Source organism: Ziziphus jujuba, chromosome 5, assembly GCF_031755915.1.
Source record: "Ziziphus jujuba cultivar Dongzao chromosome 5, ASM3175591v1".
In the NCBI taxonomy this organism is placed as follows: Eukaryota; Viridiplantae; Streptophyta; class Magnoliopsida; order Rosales; family Rhamnaceae; genus Ziziphus; species Ziziphus jujuba.
In genome coordinates, this window is record NC_083383.1 from 900,019 (window position 1) to 921,225 (window position 21,207).

At 36.0% G+C, this 21,207-nt stretch overlaps 5 protein-coding genes across 6 annotated transcripts; 4 read left to right on the top strand and 1 right to left on the bottom strand.

The window, feature by feature from the left end:
- Positions 1 to 465: 465 nt before the first annotated feature.
- On the bottom strand, positions 466 to 4,149 carry LOC107419768 (MLO protein homolog 1). Its single transcript, XM_016028567.3, has 14 exons — positions 3,696 to 4,149; positions 3,499 to 3,556; positions 3,118 to 3,353; positions 2,892 to 3,008; positions 2,740 to 2,800; positions 2,433 to 2,518; positions 2,247 to 2,321; positions 2,071 to 2,159; positions 1,939 to 1,988; positions 1,770 to 1,810; positions 1,475 to 1,648; positions 1,305 to 1,340; positions 1,076 to 1,204; positions 466 to 940 (listed from the first exon to the last, which is right to left on the bottom strand). Exons 1-14 carry the CDS (start codon positions 3,819 to 3,821, stop codon positions 512 to 514), a joined length of 1,707 nt encoding a protein of 568 aa, XP_015884053.1. The 5' UTR covers positions 3,822 to 4,149; the 3' UTR covers positions 466 to 511.
- Positions 4,150 to 5,176: 1,027 nt separating this feature from the next.
- Positions 5,177 to 8,472, top strand: LOC107419785 (uncharacterized). The gene is made up of 5 exons (XM_048475610.2): positions 5,177 to 5,386; positions 6,383 to 6,515; positions 7,205 to 7,301; positions 7,645 to 7,731; positions 8,082 to 8,472. Exons 1-5 carry the CDS (start codon positions 5,326 to 5,328, stop codon positions 8,226 to 8,228), a joined length of 525 nt encoding a protein of 174 aa, XP_048331567.1. The 5' UTR covers positions 5,177 to 5,325; the 3' UTR covers positions 8,229 to 8,472.
- Positions 8,473 to 9,171: 699 nt separating this feature from the next.
- On the top strand, positions 9,172 to 12,150 carry LOC107419772 (glyceraldehyde-3-phosphate dehydrogenase B, chloroplastic). The gene is made up of 8 exons (XM_016028572.4): positions 9,172 to 9,449; positions 9,597 to 9,710; positions 10,201 to 10,365; positions 10,493 to 10,660; positions 10,763 to 10,923; positions 11,082 to 11,143; positions 11,277 to 11,733; positions 11,833 to 12,150. Exons 1-8 carry the CDS (start codon positions 9,351 to 9,353, stop codon positions 11,966 to 11,968), a joined length of 1,362 nt encoding a protein of 453 aa, XP_015884058.1. The 5' UTR covers positions 9,172 to 9,350; the 3' UTR covers positions 11,969 to 12,150.
- Positions 12,151 to 12,913: 763 nt separating this feature from the next.
- Positions 12,914 to 17,622, top strand: LOC107419848 (serine/threonine-protein kinase/endoribonuclease IRE1b). Of its 2 annotated transcripts, none has more exons than XM_016028668.4 (6): positions 12,914 to 13,485; positions 13,617 to 13,851; positions 14,178 to 15,679; positions 16,057 to 16,229; positions 16,520 to 16,766; positions 17,045 to 17,622. In XM_016028668.4, exons 1-6 carry the CDS (start codon positions 13,331 to 13,333, stop codon positions 17,493 to 17,495), a joined length of 2,763 nt encoding a protein of 920 aa, XP_015884154.1. In that variant the 5' UTR covers positions 12,914 to 13,330; the 3' UTR covers positions 17,496 to 17,622. The 2 variants fall into 2 exon arrangements, with proteins under 2 accessions (XP_015884154.1, XP_048331712.1); XM_048475755.2 differs by having other exon boundaries at positions 13,370 to 13,500.
- An 886-nt stretch (positions 17,623 to 18,508) lies between these two features.
- Positions 18,509 to 20,918, top strand: LOC107419786 (glucan endo-1,3-beta-D-glucosidase). Its single transcript, XM_048475547.2, has 2 exons — positions 18,509 to 20,229; positions 20,476 to 20,918. The coding sequence occupies exons 1-2, from the start codon at positions 18,768 to 18,770 to the stop codon at positions 20,505 to 20,507; spliced, it is 1,494 nt and encodes a 497-aa protein (XP_048331504.1). The 5' UTR covers positions 18,509 to 18,767; the 3' UTR covers positions 20,508 to 20,918.
- Positions 20,919 to 21,207: the final 289 nt, after the last annotated feature.

Below are 21,207 nucleotides of genomic sequence, written 5' to 3' on the forward strand. Positions count from 1 at the left end.
TTTAAAAAATTTCACAATGTTTGATAAAAACTTCAAAAAATAGAATATCACTTTAAGAGTGTCTTTTTTTATGATCACGTCAACAAAGTAGAATGTTTAAAAAAATCCATTGGAGAAGTTTTTTTTTTTTAAGTGGCTATTTATTTTCTAATGTGACCCCAAAAAAAAAAAAAAATCAGCACTAAACAGAATATTGAAAATACTTAAGTGCGAACCAGAAGAAGATACTATTTCATGTATAGAAGAAAAAGAAAAAGAAAAAAAGATAGGATATATTCAGGAGCCCTAAACCAAAGAGGAAAGAATGGGTTATTAATTGTTTAAGTTTTCCCAAATAATAGAATGATTGAATTGCATTAACTTTCAACTTAACAATTTAGTTGTAGTATATAGGAAAAGGCTAGCAAAACTTAATTGATCCCATTTAGTATATACAATTAACAAAACTGCAAGAAGGATGGGATTGTTTTGTGAATAATGATAAAAGAAAAATATGATAAATTGATGATTATCAAGGCTTAACAAAGGAAAAATCATGACTTTGGGGTTCATTAATGCCATTATTAATTGTTAAAACTGCAAGTGAGTGTTGATGAAGGTTTGGTGGTGATGATCCATGATCGGCCTGGTCATGGGGTGGGGAACCTTCAATCTCAGAGAGGTCGAGGTCGGTGTCAGATTGATAAGATCTTGGGGAATTCATAACGCTTTCGATGTCTGAATGGTTATGGTTGGACCTGTACTTGTGGTTGTGCAGCAGATGCAATGGGGATGTGCCATGGCTCGGTGTGTTTTCACCGCTAATGAACCCTGAATTGGACCCATCTCCTCCTCCTCCACGTTTCCTCTGTTTCTTTCTCTCTTTCGCTGCCTTTTGCCATTTTTTGAGAGCTTTGGCTGTTTGCTCTTCAAATATTGCTTTCTTCATGTGAGACCCCATCTGCACATACATAGCATATATATAAATGGATTAATACATACATACATGTATATATATATATATATATACACACCACAAGTAAATATTCAAAACCAAAATAAAAACAAAAACAAAAAAAAATAGAAAAATGCTTACTTGAGTAACCAATGCATAAAGAGGGAAGGTAATATAACTGCATAAGATCTGTAACGCTACCCCGAGAAAAACTCTTGTCAATATTGCTGGTAAGTTTTCATGGAAGCATGATGTGGGCCCAAATTCATACTGCATACATCACAAGCACATCTGTCATACAAACCTTTGAATTTCTTCCAATAAAAATATCCATATACAACAAAAAATACATAGTTTAATTTTGACTTACACATATCCACAAGAAGTAAGCCATTTGGAATGCATTCTGTCCAAGATCACCCAAATTAATTAGTATATAGTGATCATTTAAAGCAATCCATGTATTATATTTTATATATATATATATAGAGAAATATATATGTAATAATTTGCATGTCTATAATAAAGTAAAAGAGATACCTGGAAAAGCGTGAAGTGGATTAGGAAGAGAATCCATTCAGGGCGATTAAACCAGAAATACTTGTTGCTTGGCTCCACCACAAGAGCTCCTTTCACTACTGTAGTTCGTTCTTGGATTTCTTGAGCCATCTCCATGATGATTAGTTCAAGTTTTGTACCAACAAGGAGAAGAATCTGCAACCCATTATTATTATTATTATTACTATTATACTGCAAATGCTTATTTAGTTAATTATAGAAAACATGTGAATTAATTTCATTAATTTTTGGTGAGGTTTTTCTTAATTTGTCTTACAATGAGCGGTGCAAATGACAACCAGGTTAGCGTATACCATTCTGCACAAACACACACAATACACGTGGAATTAGACTTTCAGATTATGATGAACACCCCGATAATTAAGAGACTTTTTTGTGTATTTTGAAAGAGAGAGAGAGAGAGAGAGAGTAAATTATATATTTACTGTAAACGTTTAGAAGCAGAAAGATGATTGCAAATATCCACAGAGGAATGCTGCAAATTAAATCAATTGTTATGTGTAAGTAGAAGAAAATGAATTGGTAGTGGCAGAGTTAATTAGGATTGAGAAAGAAACCTAACACCCACGACCACTTTAAAGTCATCTTCCATTGATCTCTTTACGTACTTGTGGAAGTCAAATTTGCTATTTGGCGCAAAATGTGCCTGCATTTTGATACACAAGGCATTTATTAATTAATTGTCAGAATTTTATTAAATTAAAAATTGTAGCTATATTAAGGAATTACGAACGTTAATAAATCCTTGACGCATTGTCAAATAGTCGACTTTTGTCACCGAGCCAAAGAATTGTCTGAAGAATGCCACCTGCATAAATTTAATTTCTTAACAAAATTTCAGAAAATTTAATTTAATTTAACAGTTGAGCGGTTTAACAAAATTTCAAAAGGAAGGTCAACGTTAGGGATCAAGCCTTACAATCCATCTAATTCCGGGTGTTGTAGAAAAGCCAGAGTGACGTTTCACAAAGGATGTTTGATGAGTAAACCTGAATCTTGCAGGATCTGTATGGATAACAAAGTCAAAACCCCTCCTTTAATTTTAACAGTGCCCTTTAGTTTGGACCTCCAAAAATAAAATAAATTACTGTCTTCAACTTTGAAGACCATAATGAATATGTTATATATATATATATATATATATATATATTATGTACACATAATCCTACCGAAAAAAAGAAAAAAAAGAAAAAAGAATAAAAGCAATAAATTATAGCTTATTATACCATTTGTAAACTGATATTCCAAGGACGATGTTTCTGATTCCCAAGACTTCCATTTCTTCATCTGCTCAACATTAATTTTTGCTTGGCTAAGTTTTGATTAATTTCTTGTTGTAGGGTGAGAGTAAACCCGTGTAAAAGTCGTAAATACTTACTTTGGCCTTGGCAAGTACGATGGTAACCACGCTATAGAGAATATGAAACACAGCCAGGACGAATATAAATATATGCAACTGGTGCAAACCAGAATATGTAATCAACGGAACCTTACCCTAAATTCCACATAAAAAAAAAAAAAAAAAATTAACAAATTAAATCATGAATTATTAACTTCTCCCTATATTTTATAGTAAAGTTAAAGTTGTGGCATGCTTTGCTTACATATTTAGAGCAATACTCTTCTTTAGCAGGTGCCAAGACTCTGCGCCATATATCATTCTCAGCCAGGGAAAGCAATTTTCTCCTGTTATTTCCACCATCATCTTCCTCATCCTCCTTTCCATTGCCAAACTTGCAGGGAAGCATGGTATCACCAATTTTTGCTGGGATGCATATTTTCGTTACATATTTCGTACCCACGGTCAGTAATAGGGATATAAAACCCAATAGCATTAGCTCTGTCAAAAAAATGAATAAATGTATGTTAATTAGGTTTAACTTTAGCTTAGTTATCCACTGACAAGTGACAATTAACCTTCTATCATCAATCTACGTATATATGATGGAGAAAATAATAAATATCAAAATTAATTCAAGTCTGACCAGCTTTAATTTTCTCCAGAGCTTCACTCATGGCCTTCTTACGGCGTTTATGGAACCACTGTCGTCATTACAAAAGAAAAGTATAAATATAATTATATAAATAGGTAGATGGTACTATTTGGATATACAAACAAAAACAGAATCCAAATTAGCTAGGAATTAGGAAATTTGGAAAAAAAAAAAAAAATACTAAAAACCTTAGATAGGGAATGGATTGCATGCTCTATCAGAATAGAAACGATAACAAAAACAGCGCAAACAAGAGCAACAGCCCAAGTGGGTGTATCTTTAAGAGTCCTTTCTCCAGGAGAACCAGAAGCCATGGCCTGCTCTGGATGATCTAGCTGTCCAACTAAAATTAAGCTGATAGATTAAATGTGAAGAGGGAAGCATTCATAGTGAGAGGTTATAAGTAATAAGGGTGGGGGTTAATTAAGTAGTAGAATTAAAAAACAAGGCAAAGCGTGTTTTTGGAGAGGAAATCTCACGCTGTAGCCTAAAGAGTTGTCTATACTGGATGGTTTTTAGTGCATGGTAGGTAACCTATTATCTATCTTATGGTGTTTGGGTTGGGGGAAGATTTCAAAACACCATTATTCTAAACATTTTTAATGGAAGCCGGCTATTGCAGCCAAAACAGAGACCGACATTGCAAACGGTCATGGAATATCGATTTTATATATACATATATATATATATATATATATATATATATATAGCAATCATAGTCTACTTATCAAAACTGGCGAGGTTTACAATAATATTATTCAACAGAAGGAACTCATATTTGCCTCGTAAATTTATATATTTATATACTTGGTAGTAAAGTACGAAGAAGCGGTCACAAGGAGTTCCAGAATGACTCGGGAATTATGGAAGAATATGTATATCTTACCCAGTATATATAAACACCGTAGATGCGTTGAATGCTTTTTCTTTTTTTCTTTTTTTTGGATATTTAGGAACCTCTTCTTGTTGTTGATGATGGAGATGGGTTGCCTAGAAGACACCGAGCTTATCAACTATTTAGTTCTTCAGTATTAGCGCCATCTTTTGTTGTTTTTCAGATTGGCCTCTTGCTGCTCAAATATGTTCTTTTTTTTATTAGTTATTTATCTTTTAAATCAGATTCTTTAAGATTTGGTATTCCCAAATACTCCATGTAATATTTAATAAATAATACTAGACTTCTTTTGGTGGTTAGACCAAGTCCTCACATACTATACGTTAATTTTAAGTTAGGCTTGTGAAAAGCCAGATAAAATCCATTTTAATTTTACCACTGGTCCGTCCGTCGTTGAAGGATTGCAATATTAATATGCAATCAAAATCCTCAAATAAATAAAACTATTCCCACCTTTATTTAACTTATCAGAGAGCCCAGAAAACCCGTTGCGAGGTGTCCTCACGCATTGAATGAATATGAAAGCAATTGATTGGGCTTTCAAGCCCGTTGTTTTTGAGAATCAGCCTGTTACAAAAGTCCAGGTACTCCTTTTGCCCGGAACAAACAAAAGGAAAACCCACTCGCAAATCCGCAAGATGCTATTGTAAAACGACACCCCCTTTTGGTCGTTTGAAAAATCGGACGAACGGCACCGACTGGGGAGATTCAAGTAGACTGTAGATGTAGCTCAGCCTATCAATATTTTTGTAGTTTGACTCTTTTACGAAACTAATAAAAAATTAACACATAGATATCATCGAACGCACTCTCGTTTTTCTCTCCTTTCCACCACTGTCTCACTCTCATATCCTTTTCTCTCTGGCTGGCTGTCTAGCTCGCTCGCTCGCTCGCTCAGTGTTGTTGTTGCTGTAGGGAAAACAATGACTGCCCTTTCCAATTCGTTCATGTTAACTAAAAATCCTGGAATCCAGCTATCTTCCGGTAATTCAAACCCCCCAACTGATTGTTCTTTTTTCGCTTATTTTCACTGCTTCTTTTCTTTTTAAATTTTCCGACCCCAGTAGATCTTCTTGCCCTTTGGGTTCATCATATCTGCTTTGCTGCGTTGCAATGCAATCCTGAATGTGCATAAATTGTTGCCGAGCTGCTCGAATCTTTTAGCTATCAAGAAATCGGTGTCTGTAGCGGCAAATAGTTTTGATTTTTGCGGTTAGGTGTGATCTGGGTTCTTGTCACATTTTGGCGAACTTAATTGGTAGTGAAGGGAAATACAAAATAGGTTTTATGGTTTGTCTCTTGGAGAATTTAGATGTTAAGACTGACATGCTCCTTTTTAACAACGTCTTGCGTTAAGAAAAATGAGAGGAAATGGATATTTTTCATTTCGTGTTTCTTCAATTTTCTGACAAATCCCTTTAATTGTTTTTCTATTCATTTCCTATATATCGGTTATTTCAAACTGTTTCTGAAATTTGTTGTGCCGGTTTAACTTTAACAACATGTTGCTTAGCTGTTATTGTGAGCCCCATCTCAGTTCTTATGCATTTCTGATACCGTCAAAATGTTAGGTGTTATCTGTATCTGTATGCATTTCTTTATCCATGTAGCGTTAAGAAACCTGTGGAATTTGATAACTGAAAAAAAAGAAAAAACTATTGGATCATAGTAGCGTAACGTTTGATTTCATCTAGAGCTTTTGCGTTGTTGTCTAATTTCCTATATGTTATAACATGGCGGTAAATTTTGTCGGGAGGGTAAAGAACCTTCAATGAAAAATGAAAAACGGCCTTCCATTGGATGTTCTCATTATTGGGTATGTTTTAAATGCGTATGCATTCTGCATGCTTCTCCATATCTAAGACACACTAACCATGTTTCCGGGAGTGTTTTGCTCACTTACTGAGTGTTAGTCTGTTTTTATCTCCTTGGCTTTGGCATGCTATTAATCTTTCTATTCTTTTTTCAAAATATTTCTAGGATGTCCTCTGAAACCATCAGACCATTGCTTTGGGAGTATATGCCCATCTAACTTGTCTATCAGTCACAAGCGTGGAAGGAATGTTCAACTTTGTACCTCCAGAAGGCCCTTTGCTGTTCAAGCTGCATATAGGTATGCTTTGTCCTTCGTATGTGTCCTCATGTTCGTAGTCCTTGTCTATATTTTGTTGTTGCAATATTGCCAACTGAAATGATTTCATGTAACTTGTTTGCTAGTTTAGCTGTTTCTAGCTGCAGAACATCAACCAGTGAACTCAACCGGGTGTTGCGATGCCTGGTTAGATTTAATAGATAAATGGAACAAGGGACAGAAAGAATAATGACTAAAAGTTGAGACCTGGGATATGGTTTTGAGTTTCCTTCTTCTGTTTTCCCCACCCAATTTTCCTGCTTATCAAGTGAAGAAAAAATATGGGGGTTTTTCTAGTTTAGGAATATTTTGGTTGATGAGTTAATTTGTGGGCTGTAGATAGCTCTGTTTATTCTATAAGATGTCTTTGTGAAAGTCTCTCCTATTGAATAAAAAAGAAAAAATCAATACAACCAAGCGCTATCCTTATTCTTATATGTATGAGCCTCTTCGCATATGGTCTGTTCTCATGTGGCTTCTAATGGTAAATAGAATTTCAATAAATGTTATTACTCCAAATGTAACTTGACTTGTGGATGTCTAATTGGGTGTCCTTTTTATCATGTTTTGCTTTGTGTATATGTTCTAGCTTTCATTAGATCAGGGTTATTTGGGGGATTTTCCATAAATGACTATAAAATCTTATGTTGTTCCTGCTTTTATGATTACAGTGATGGTGGAAGGGCAAACAGTGGAAGCATTTTTATCGGTGGCTTTGTTTTGGGGGGACTTATAGTTGGCACACTGGGTTGTGTATATGCACCTCAGGTGGTACTTGTGACCTATAACATTACCTTCTATAAATTCTTGGAATCATTATTCTGTGCCATGCAAATGACAATGAATAATTAAGTATCTTAATATAAGTGTTTGTAAAATAATGTATTGTATAGCTAAGGAGTTTCTTACTACTAAATAATTTTAAATTATGCTTTGTAGTTCCTAAGCGATTAGATTGAACTATTTGGACTTTAGATGCACTGTAGTTTGTGGGCTACATGGCTATAAACTTCTCATTTACAGTCATATAGCTGCAAGCCAGTTTAATCATTTTCTGCCTGACCAGTTTTTTTTTTTTTTTTCTTTTTTTCTTTTTTTCTCTTATAAACAGATCAGCAAAGCACTGGCTGGAACTGACCGGAAGAAGTTAATGAGTAAACTGCCAAAATTCATATATGATGAAGATAAAGCTTTGGAGGTGAGAAGTTGTTCTTTGCTAATTTCACAAGCCATTCTCATGATAAATGCTTTGTACTGAAATTTGCTTTGCCTAATTTATCTACGAGAGAGCCTTTTTCTATTTATATATTGAATTTAGTTTTATTTTTTATGTTTTTCTTCTTTCACTATGCTGTGGACGGCATGTTTGTGTTTGTCTTTTTGACATTAATTTCATTGTTTTCAGTTTTTAAGTATTTCCTTAAATGTCATGTAAATTCATGGTTTAGTTCATACTCTAATAATAATCTCCCATAAAGATCGATCAAAGAAGTTCGTTCAACCTCTTTATGCTGAAATTTGTCTTGGCCTTTTAATAATTGCTTCCAGAAACAGCGAAAAAAGTTGGCTGAGAAGATTGCACAGCTCAACTCTGCTATAGATGATGTTTCTTCACAACTTCGTACAGAGGATGCCCCAAATGATGCACCAAATGGAGTAGCTGTGAACTCGGATGAAGTGGAAGCCGCCATATGAGATTGCTGTGGTTTACAGTATTGTACCTGTTTCAGATTGGGAAATAATATTTTGAATTTCTTGCAATGTTTTCCTCTACTGCTCGAGAATCAATATACTTTGTCTGTTTCAATATAGCGCGTCCCAGCTTGAGTAAATAGATTGTTACTAATATTTGGAGTGATTACTCATTGTAGCAGCTGTTTTGTGCTGCGCATGTTTTCTTTTATGAGTATCAATGAATTAGAATGTCTGCTTCGTTTGATAGCCTGTCTCGTTGCAGAGAATTGTGAGATGAAGAAATCTCCTGGAGGTCATAATTGGATTGGCAAGCAAATTCTTTTTCCTTTTCTCTTTTTTACTCCTTTATGAGCAAGATGAATTTCTCATTTTCTTAGTTCAGTATAATGGGTTAATCGTTTAAATAGGCATCAATTTTTCATAACTTTTATTTTATTTTATTTTTGAATATAGTATTATTATATATTACTATTTCTTTAAACAAGGAGAACTCCGTATGTGCTTACAATCTGCCTGAAAATGATTCTCAATCATACAAGATTCGGTATTCACCTTTCTCCCTACAGTGAAATGACAGATATTCTTCTTGAATCAAAGCGTTTTCTACCATCCACTATGATTCGTTGTCAGCCATAAATCTCCTAATAATAAAAAGGATAAAAATCTATGGCATTAGCTAGATGTAGGAGATTATAGCTAAGCCTTAATTTAGATTGTGCACGTTAGAAATTGGACACATTCATTTTGACGCATTGTCCATGCAAGCATCCATCATATGGAGAGAGCAAATAAAATAAATGTAAGGGGCAATGTAGGAAAAGAGAATGGGGTTGAATGGTCTATGGTTCATAATATTTTTAAGTGGCAATTCCAAACACGACCTTATCTATGTATATCTTCTTATACAGCGCATGCTCACCACACATTCCTTCAAACACATTGCAACCATAATTTCCAAAAGAAATAAAATAAAATGCAAAACAAAGTAGAGGAAGAAGTCTTAGAATAACTGAATAAAACGAATTCAACTCTTTCTCTCTTTATGTATGTGTATACATATATAAGTATAAAGGGTGAGAAAGTCCAGTAGTGTAGCTTCTATTGCAGCTAGCTCTATCATCCATGGCTACCCACGCAGCTCTAGCTTCTTCAAGAATCCCAACCAACACAAGGCTTCCTTCCAAGGCCAACCACTCTTTCCCCGCACAATGCTTCTCTAAGGTTGTCTGCTCTCCTTTCCTCATCGTCACTTTTTCTTTCTTTCCTAATTCATCAAGTTTTAATTAATGCGTACTGCCCATGAACTTGTTTAATTTATTTTCTCTCTCTATATATATATATGTATATGTCTTTTTCGGGGGTTTGCAGAGACTGGAAGTTGCTGAATTTTCTGGGCTGAGATCCAGTTCTTGTGTAACCTTTGCCAAGAATGCCAGAGACTCTTCCTTCTTTGATGTCGTGGCTTCACAACTTACTCCTGTGGTTCGTCTTACTATCCACTTAATTTTCTATTTATTAAACTATCTATATTCTGATTTATATAAACGTAAAATACTTATAATTTACTTATAATGTATATACATATATATATACATACACATATAAGCCCGACCCCAATGATCAAAAAAATATATGCAAACACACACACACATATATGTATTCATGTTGTACGTTTAAACTTATTTTGATCAGGGTAACCAACGTTTTTCCATATAAACTGAACCCAGCTCTATATGTAGATCCATCAAGCTCTGTTTCCGAAGTGTTTGCAGGTTTTTGTATAATAAATTTACGAATTTTCTACAGATTTTTACATTGTGACTTGAGATATTAATCCTGAAAACATGTTGGTGGATTCATATAGGTTTACTTATGTGACAATGGATGCTTCCTATATATATATATATATATATGTACATGTATGTTGCGGGTTTCAGCACTAAAAGAATTTGAATATGTTGGTCATGATCAGACAGCAGGATCATCCGCACCTGTTAAAGGAGAAACAGTGGCCAAATTGAAGGTAGCAATCAACGGGTTTGGACGCATTGGGAGGAACTTCCTCCGCTGCTGGCACGGCCGGAAAAACTCACCCCTTGATGTCATTGTTGTCAATGACAGTGGAGGTGTCAAGAATGTAAGGAAGCTCTATAATTTAATGTACCGAATTCTCTTAGTTAAAGATTTTTGGAGAATTGATTAGTTAAGAATTTGGAATTAGTTCCACAATATGTAATATAATAAGCAACTATATGTATATACAGGCTTCACACTTGCTGAAATATGATTCAATGCTGGGGACCTTCAAAGCTGATGTGAAAATTGTGGACAATGAGACCATTAGCGTTGATGGGAAACCCATCAAGGTGGTCTCTAACAGGGACCCTCTCAAGCTTCCATGGGCTGAGCTTGGCATTGACATTGTTATTGAGGTAACTAAATCCTCGATCATCTCACCAAATACCAAAAATTGATTAATTCCATAAATAAAAACATTAATATTAACATAATTGGAAAATTTTGAGCGACAACAGGGAACAGGTGTGTTTGTTGATGGCCCTGGAGCTGGGAAGCATATTCAAGCTGGTGCCAAGAAAGTGGTCATCACTGCTCCAGCAAAAGGTGCTGACATTCCCACCTATGTTGTCGGAGTTAATGAACAGGATTACGACCACGATGTTTCCAACATCGTCAGGTAAGTATTCAATATTAAGCATCTTTTCAGTGTTGTTGATTAAGCTGTCAATTCTAGCTATGATTCAGCATTAAACATCTTTTTAGTGTTGTTAATTGAACTGTCAATTCTAGCTATGTACATGTATCCATAATGTGGGGTGTTGAATGCGTTTGCAGCAATGCTTCTTGCACCACAAACTGTTTGGCTCCTTTTGTGAAGGTCTTGGATGAGGAGTTTGGTAACTAATTAAGTCTAAGCCTTGTGTATACGCATCTTGTAGCAGTTACTAGCTAATTAGGAAATATAAAAGTCAATGGACCTGTCCTATATACGGCTTGACCAATGGATTTTTGCAATATGCATGCATGCAGGCATTGTGAAGGGAACCATGACAACCACTCATTCCTACACAGGAGACCAGAGACTGTTGGATGCATCACACAGAGACTTGAGGAGAGCAAGAGCAGCAGCACTGAACATAGTGCCAACAAGCACAGGTGCAGCGAAGGCGGTGTCACTGGTGCTGCCTCAGCTGAAGGGGAAGCTGAACGGCATTGCCCTCCGTGTGCCTACACCCAACGTCTCGGTGGTTGATCTAGTCATCAATGTGGAGAAGAAAGGAATTACAGCAGAAGATGTAAATGGTGCTTTCAGAAAGGCAGCTAATGGACCATTGAAGGGCATTTTGGATGTGTGCGATGCCCCTCTTGTTTCCGTAGACTTCAGATGCACAGATGTCTCTTCCACCATTGACTCATCCTTGACCATGGTCATGGGTGATGACATGGTCAAGGTGGTTGCCTGGTACGACAATGAATGGGGTTACAGGTGAGAAGTGGTCTCTCTGCACATCTTCAATTAACAAAATGAACAAAATATAATATTTAATGTTTTAACTTTAATGTATAATTTGTTTGGTTGATGCAGCCAAAGGGTTGTGGATTTGGCACATTTGGTGGCGGCCAAGTGGCCAGGCGCCCCAGCAGCAGGGAGCGGGGACCCATTGGAGGATTTCTGCAAGACAAACCCAGCTGACGAGGAGTGCAAAGTATATGAAGCTTAATTAAACCATCAATTACATATCATGTGGTCATCCTTTTTTTTTTTTTTTTTTGGGCTAATTGTCTTACAGGGGGACCAAATGGAGCTTACTTTGTTCCCAATGAAAGCTGAGGAGAGGGACTAAAATCTTTTGTCAACTTTACCTATTAATTTAATAAGCTGTCCAAGATTGATTCTAAGGCATACACTATTCACCCAACCAAAAAAAAAAACCTTATTTTCTAAGTTTTTTTTTTCTTTTTTTCCTTCAATATATTTGGACCTCAAATTTCCAAAAACAAATAAATTATATATCCGATATAAATAAGAAAAATAGATGCAACGTAAAGGAATGTGGATGCAATGTGAATTTGAGCTCCATACCTTTAAATTTGGCTTGAAAGTTCATTTTTCAGTTGTATTCGAAAATTATAAGTACCTTATTACTAGGTCCTGATTTATTACTTTATTATAAACTCTGCATATTAATCAGTTACTAGAAATTTATATTGTATGAATAGCCAATTTCTCAATTGATGGTAAAAGACATGGTTTCCTGTATAAAGATCTAGTTCGAAAATATTATAGTAATAGCAATAAAGCCATTTCCTCAAAAATAAAATGCATATTACTTATTTTTCCAAATGAATAAAAGAATACAACCATTAATATAAATAATTTTGGCCGTTTGGTAATGTTTAAATTACAATAATTTGTATAATCTTTATTTGTATTCTATAATAATTTTTTTTTATGTTTATAATCAACAAAGATCTAAATATAACTTCATCTTCATTATCACAAAAAAAAAAAAAAATTCATTTTCATCTTATGGCAGAATCGGTTATAAAAAGAAATAGTTATAAACATGAATAGAACTTAGAAGATAAATTAAATATTGTACAAATAATTCCATAAAATTTGCTATTACATGTCTTTACAAGTAATTCGTCGTGTATCTTTTTTTATTTTAAAGGCAAAGAACTATTTCTATTTCTTATAGAAAAATATATTTTAAAAAAATTTTGAGAAATATAAAAAATATGTTAAAATTTCCACGAATTATTTTTTTTATTTTAACGCGGCAATTTCCTACTTACTTGTTAAGTCGGAGTTACCCGATGGGGCACCGAACCCGAAAAGTCAAAAATGGAGGATGTGCGAGTTCCGTAAGCTGTAACAGATCAAATAATCAAAAAATTGCAAATGATGGAAATGGCAAAGCAGCAAATTTTGACCTTGCAATTGGATGCCTGAGCTGTTGGCCTCCCAAATTTCCAAAACCCTAATTCCCCTTGATTCCGTTATTTGTTGCCAATTTCAAATTCTCATATTGCTTAAAACCGCTAGATCCGAACCCCAAATTCCAATCTGAATCTTAGAAATGAGACGATCTTTGATTATTTTTCTGCTGCTGGAACTATTGTTTGCTCCAATTATTCGATGTTTCTCAAACTTGGCAATTTCTGAGAACTCCCTCTCCAATCCGTATCTCAAGGGCTTTAATCACTTCAGCAGCTCTCTTTTGCCGTCCACACCGTGAGCTCTTGTTTAGTTTGGTTTCTTATTTTATTTGAAATTATCAGTCATTCTCTTTCTTTCAATCAATAGTTGTAATTCTTTTTTCTTTTTTTTCTTTTTTGTCGTAATTTAATTTATTTTTTATTCAGTAAGAAAGATGCAGCAGTGGTAGTTGCTTTGGATGGAAAAATATATTACGTAGACGCTAATTCGAAGGAAATTCTCTGGTCATTCTCGTCTGGATGGCCCATTTATTCTTCTTATCAGATTGACAATGACAATAGTAACAGTAAGGTTAATGCATCTGAGTCCATTAATGACTTCTATGTTGATTGTGGCGATGATTGGGCACTCTATTTGCATAGCAAGAGCTTTGGTAAAGTGGTATGCAGCTAGCCTTCTAACCCACACTTTTGTATTTATAATTATATATATATATATTGGGTTTAGCTACTTTTTAAAAAGTGAAAATCTCGTTCTGACCCATTATATACACATATTCTGTTAAAATGCCTTTGTTTGAGACTTGGTGCATTTTCATAGTCCATACAGCTTGAATCTTTGAGTATTATTATCTTATTTTTTCGGTCGTTGTCATTCTTCAATAAAATCTATTAGGTTTATGGGTTTCCTCCAGAACCTCCATCTTGGGCCATCTAGAATAATGTGATTGCATTTCATAATGTGACAATGGCTTTTCCATGTTTCAGAAACTGCCTTCGGGTGCTGAAGAATACGTAAAAAATGCTCCATATCTGTATGACGATGGAGGAGTCACATTAGGATCAAAGAGCACCACGATGTTCCTTGTTGATGCCAAGTCTGGAAAAGTAATTTATACTCGTAAGTTGGCTAATTCTCCTCTCTTATCAGGGGTTCAGAGTGGTGAAGAAAATCCTGTTCTATTGAAGGAAAATGCTGAAGAGTTGGTAGAGTCCAGTCCCGTTGATCTTGAAACAGTTGAGCAGCTGCTTTACATCATGAGAACTGATTATGCACTGCAGCATTATTCTCCAAAAACTGGCAAAATTTTATGGAATGTGACAGTTGCTGAATTTGATGCTTCCTTTCGGTTTCCCACTATCGAGGATGAGCATGGAAAATATAAGGGTCATTTGAACTCACCATTATTTCATCAGCTGAAGCCTGCTATTCTTCGTATACGTGATCATAAGTTGATGGAATCTCCTTCTGTATTTGACAGACTAGACGAACGACTTCCACTTTCTCTGCCTGATGAAGGACTTTCACATCCTCACCAAAAACGACTTCCTCTGCCTGCTCATAATCATTATCTTCCCTCTTTGGCTTATAGCCAAATTCCGGTTCCTTCTGATGGCCAAGAATTACTTGCTCTTCCCGTATCTGAATTTGAGGATTCTGGGATCTTGGGTACCCATGATAGGAGTTTTGGTAAAAGGAATATTACTAGTGTAGCAACTGAAACTATAGGGACTTTTTATCAACAATATTTAATCCAAGTACTTCCCATTCTTTTATTCATTTTGGGTTCAATCTTTTGTTTTGTGGCATTCAGAAAACAACATCCTCCTTTAAGTAAGGTGGCCGAAGCGTATAAAGTGCAAACTGGAGTTCCTAGAAAAAAAAGGCCACGGAGGTTGGGAAACAGTAAGAGTTCTGTCAATAATGAGAAAAATTCAAAATACATCTCAAATGAGAATAATAGTGGGGTTTCTAATGGACTCACACGTATTGAAGGAGGTGAAAGGAAACCTCTGCCAACCCTCAATGATATTGTGGATGGTCACTTAAATGGACGTAGGATCGGTAAGTTACTTGTTTCCAACAAAGAAATTGCTAAGGGAAGCAATGGCACTATTGTACTTGAGGGAATCTATGATGGTCGTCCAGTAGCTGTTAAACGGCTTGTGCAGACTCATCATGATGTAGCTCTGAAAGAGATTCAAAATCTTATTGCCTCTGATCAGCATCCAAACATTGTCCGTTGGCATGGAGTGGAGTATGATCAAGACTTTGTTTATCTCTCTTTGGAGCGTTGTACTTGTAGCTTGAATGACTTAATTTTTTTTCACTCTGCATCTTTTCAACATCAAACTATCACCAAGGATCAGGATTCCCAATTTTCAAAAGAGTATACCATACAACTACATTCAATGATGGAAAAGAATGCAGGTATTGAATTGTGGAAGGCTGATGGATATCCTACTCACCAGCTGTTAAAATTGATGAGGTTAGTCAAATGTCCTTCCACTGCATCTCTGTTCTTATTCATACGCAAGTTTCTTTTTATATTATATAAACAAATAGGAGTTTGAAGTACTAAAGGCAGCATATGTACTCTGCTTCTAAACAAATGTTTGAAGTGAAATACCTACTGCAGCACCTTATACTGGAGCAACAAATTATGACAAACATTGTTTCTTTTATCGTGTTCGTTATTTATGTTGTATTGTGTTGTCACAGTTATTCTGTTTGGAAAACTCAAAGTGAATTCATGAAGTTTGACTTGTAAAATAAGAGGGCCAAGTTTTCAATTGAACAGGGCTCTTCTAGCAATTGCAAATATTACCTTAAGAGATACTCAAGATTGATGAAAATCTTTTACAGGGATGTGGTTTCAGGACTTGCTCATTTGCATGAACTTGGCATCATACATCGGGACCTGAAACCTCAGAATGTTTTGATTAGCAGGGACAGATCTGTAGGTGCCAAACTTTCAGATATGGGCATCAGCAAGCGCCTCATTGGGGACAAGTCTTCCATAACTCAGCATGTGACTGGTAGGTTTCTATAAAAATCTTAATTAGTAAATGTTTTTCAATTCTTGATGTGTGCAGCATAGAAAATGTATTTGTTACATAAGCCTCTGAGGAAATTTTGTCAGTTTGGAAACTATATGGCCTTTGGGTTTTCTTATTGAGTTTTTATTTTCTATATTCTCATGGTTAAAGTTTTGAACTTTTGTTATAATTTGGGAGTACTTTACCCTTTTCTTTTAATATACATCTTTAATGCTTTAATGGCTATAATGAATCTGTTCTCTTTATATCTGTGTCTATGTTGGCCACAGGTTATGGAAGTTCAGGTTGGCAAGCACCTGAACAACTTCTTCATCAGCGCCAGACACGTGCAGTAGATTTATTTAGTTTGGGTTGTGTTCTCTTCTTCTGTGTCACTGGGGGTAAACACCCCTATGGCAATAATTATGAGCGCGATGCAAATATCGTGAATGACCGGAAAGACCTTTTCCTTGTCGAGAATATGCCTGAAGCTGTAGATCTTTTTAATCATCTCTTGCATCCCAACCCTGACTTGAGGTAAGGTTCTATGCCTTGCTCTTGTTTTTTAGGAGAATTTGAGTGGTTTTATCATTATCTATAACTTGAAGAAGTAAAATATTCTATTTAGCCGGTATTAGATTCTGTTACTCACGATGCAGTAAAAGATATTTCTGCTTTCTCCTAATCTGCAATAGAGATGAATTGGGATACTGGATCCCCAAATCTATAGTCCAAGGCATATGCGTTGGTAAGTGTCTTCTGGAGTTGGAGTGAAAGTTTATTCTTGTGATGACAAGTTTGTAATATGCTTGTAGGCCAAAAGCCAGAGACGTATGGCACCATCCTTTCTTTTGGAGTTCTGAGATCAGACTTTCGTTTCTTCGAGAAGCTAGTGACCGGGTTGAATTGGAAGATAGGGAGAATGGATCTAAACTCTTAAATGCATTAGAGAGTACCGCAACTGTTGCCTTCAATGGGAAATGGGACGAAAAATTGGAATCGGCATTTATTGATAATATCGGCAGCTACAGACGGTACAAATTTAACAGTGTTCGTGATTTACTGCGTGTCATACGAAACAAGTTAAATCACTACCGGGAACTTCCCCAAGAAATCAAGGAGATATTAGGGCCAGTTCCTGGGGGGTTTGACAGTTATTTCTCAAGCCGGTTTCCAAAGCTCTTAATTGAGGTTTACAGAGTAATGTATGATTACTGCAAAGAGGAGGAATTCTTCCGCAAGTACATAGAAAGCAATCTTATCTAGGCCTCACTGCTACAGATACCGTTCTTTCGTTCCATTTTGTGTACATTTTGTAACTTTTTCTGTAAGTAAAAAGAAACTGTATCATATTACAATTTACAATGAGTATAAAATAAATGCTAAATATACATTTTCTTTCTCGAAAACAAAAAATAAATAAATAAAATAAAAACGAAGAAAGAAATTTTTGTTGAACCTTAGGAAAGCGAGAATGATTCCCTCAGCTAAAGTCTGGCATTTTTTGGTAATAATAAGCTTTTAAGTCTCGTGCGCAAAGGAAGCAGCATAATTAATGTCAATTTTTAGTTTGTTTACTTTGAGCATCTTTTCTTTGTTGTACTTGTACGTGTAAGTGTGACTGACTGGCTTCCAGCTTGAAAGTCAGCCATTTACAGTTCGCAAAAATTTATTGACAGTGTTGTTTGAATTTCAAGACGTACGTGAGTGTAGGCCGGTGAGTAGGACCCAGGTCCCAGGTCATGTTTAGGAATGAATGATTGTGGTTCACTGTAAGCATAAATATGCGTGCGGTGTGAATACTACTTCCATAACAGCAAATTCATTTTTACGAATTCACATTACATTCCAAATCCAACTTCTGTGCCAAAAAGAAAAGATAATTAGCTTTTAGCTGGAAGAATCTCGTGATAAATTGAAGCACATTCAAACTCGCGCCGAATCTCGTGTGGCCTTCTATTCTATTTGTCCTTTTAACTTAATTTAATTTTATGGGACTTTTTGAGGTTCAATTTATCTTTTTGACAAATTAATCCAGACAGCGGGTTTTACATAATCCCAGATAACATTTTCACAATATTCCTAGGGATATTGTCTGGGTTCAACTTCTAACCGATCGCATGGTTTTTTATTTTTTTATTTTTTTTTAATTTATTAAAAAATAAAAAGAAAGAAAAACATCCAACTATCGTGCAATTAACATAGGAATTTGGAAGAAAGAAGAGTTTACTATTTATCCTAATATGATATTTTATTCAATCATAGCTGTAAATATGCTACGTACATTGCTGCCAAAAGAAGACTAAATTCAAATTCTAGTAAAACATAAGGTGCAGAAAGTCATCATCATTTTACAGTAGGGAAGGGATAGCAGCATAAAATTTAATTTCTTTTGGTGCTACGAATATATAAATATAATATATATATATATATATATATAATATATATGTATGTAGCCCTATTCAGCACTGGTGGTCTCGTACTAATGAAAGACTCGCTCAAAACACAAATTAACTGAAGAAACTGTGCACTATCACCATGGCTCCCAACCAGTTCTCGTTCATCGTCGTCCTACTACTACTGCTACTCCATTTAAGCCTTTTTCCATTATTCATTTGGGGTGTTGGCATAAACTACGGTACACTTGGAAACAACCTTCCATCGCCAAAGAAAGTAGCTCAGCTCCTCCAATCAACGCTCATCAACAAGGTCAAAATCTACGACACAAACCCTGAAATCCTGGAGGCCTTTTCCAACACCGGAATCGACCTCATCGTGGCAGTTGAGAACTACCACGTCTCCAACATCAGTTCCGACGTCTCCGCCGCCGATGAATGGTTCGCCGCCCGCATCGCCCCCTTCATTCCTGCCACTTCCATTGTAGGCATTGCCGTAGGCAACGAATACTTGACCACCACCACCACCAGCACCCCCACAAGTTTTATTAATAATAATATTGACCCAAACAACAACAACGCCTTGGTCCAAGCCATGCAAAACTTGCATGCAGTCCTTACTTCCCGAGGGCTTGAGCGCAAGATTAAGGTGTCCACCCCACATAGCATGGCCGTTCTTGCTTCCTCTTTCCCTCCTTCTTCTTCCACTTTCGCACCGAATCTTGTCGAGACCATGGAGGCCATTGTTGGCTTCTTGGCCGACACTGGTGCTCCATTTATGGTGAATGCGTATCCGTATTTCGCTTACAGGGACAACCCCAGCACCATTAATCTCCAGTACGCTTTGCTGGGGAACTCAACTTCAACCTCAACCGGGGTGGTTAAAGATCCCAAAGGCTACGTCTACACCAACATGCTGGACGCTCAGATCGATGCGGTTCGCTCGGCTATAATTGCGTTGGGATTCGGAAACCGGACGGTTGATATAACCGTATCGGAATCCGGGTGGCCTTCCAAGGGTGATAGTAACACCGACATTGCGGCCACCCCCGAAAACGCAAAGACTTACAACACAAGGCTGATCGAACGTGCGCAGTCCAACAGAGGGACACCCATGAAGCCCAAGGACAGGATCGACATTTTTGTGTTTTCTTTGTTCAATGAGAACAAGAAGAAAGGGAGTGCCACGGAGAGAAACTTCGGGATCTTGAATGGCGACGGGTCTAAGGTTTACAATTTGGATTTGAGCTGCGATTTCTGCAGCGGGGTTACCAATAACAATAACAACAATGGATCAGGAAGTTCATCTGGAATTTTTGGAATGGGAGAGAAAGCCTCTGCTAGCGGAGTGGTTAGGGGTCCTTCTGTTTGGTGCGTTGCAAAGCCACACGCTGACGACAAGGTTCTTCAGGCGGTGCTAGATTTTTGCTGTGGACCAGGTGGAGTGGACTGCAGGGAGATTTATGAGAATGGGGATTGTTATGAGCCGGATAGGCTTCTTGCTCATGCATCTTACGCCATGAATGCTTATTATCAGATGCACGGCAGGAACTACTGGAACTGCGACTTCAAAGGCTCCGCCCTTGTCACCTTCAGCGATCCAAGTAAGCAACCACTTCTCATTGTCTGGCTATATTAATTTTTCAATATCATTAATTTTTCATATATATATATACATATATATTTCATTTCTTTCACCACTAGTAATTAACTATTTATATTTTTTACTAGTTCTGAGTTTCTCTAAACGTTAGCATTCATTTAAGTGCTTTAGTGGTTTTTGTTTTATTTTTCTTTTTGTTATCTTTTGGTTTTCAATGTCTAATTTCTAATGTTTAATGTTTAATCAGGTTATGGGGCTTGCAGGTATTCTCAGCAGTGATTACGTTTGGTAGCTAGCCTGCCATGATTATGTGGTTGACAGCTCTTTTGTTTTGAACTTCTATGTGTATTTGGAGTGTAGTTATAGATCATCATTTGGAATCACTAATTTGCCATGGAAAAAGATAGGCTTTTGTTTGGCCATGACCTACTTGCAAAAGCCTGAAAAAGAAGAAGAAAAAGAAAAAAATTTCCTGTATGGTTTTTGTTTTTAAAGCTGAAAGATGTTGAACATTTGTTTGGTTTGTCTGAAAAAAGGAGGACTAAAAAGAATCCTTTTCATGGGGAGAAGATAAAAGTTGCAAGCCAATGGCTGCACATGCACATGCTTGAAAAGCAAGATGTCCCCGTAATCAATGGCTTTTTGGCTTGAAATTTGAAACGCCTCTCCCTCTGTCTTTTCTTTCGTTCACTTTTTTTTTTTTTTTTTTTTTTCTCGTCACGATTTGATTTGGGTTATTTTGAAAAATAACCACCTTATAACTTCATTTTAGTAGAAAAAATTTTTTTTAAAAAAAAAAATCACTTAGAGACAAAAATATCCTTAATAAAATTGGAAATTATGCAAAAAGATTTTTTTCTTTTTTAACCCTTTCCTTCTCCCTCTACACAGTCGTGGTGGGGTTTCTCATTAATAGGAAATCAAAATCGAACAAAACAAATTCAATAATCAAAAATATATTAACTAATAGTACAAACGC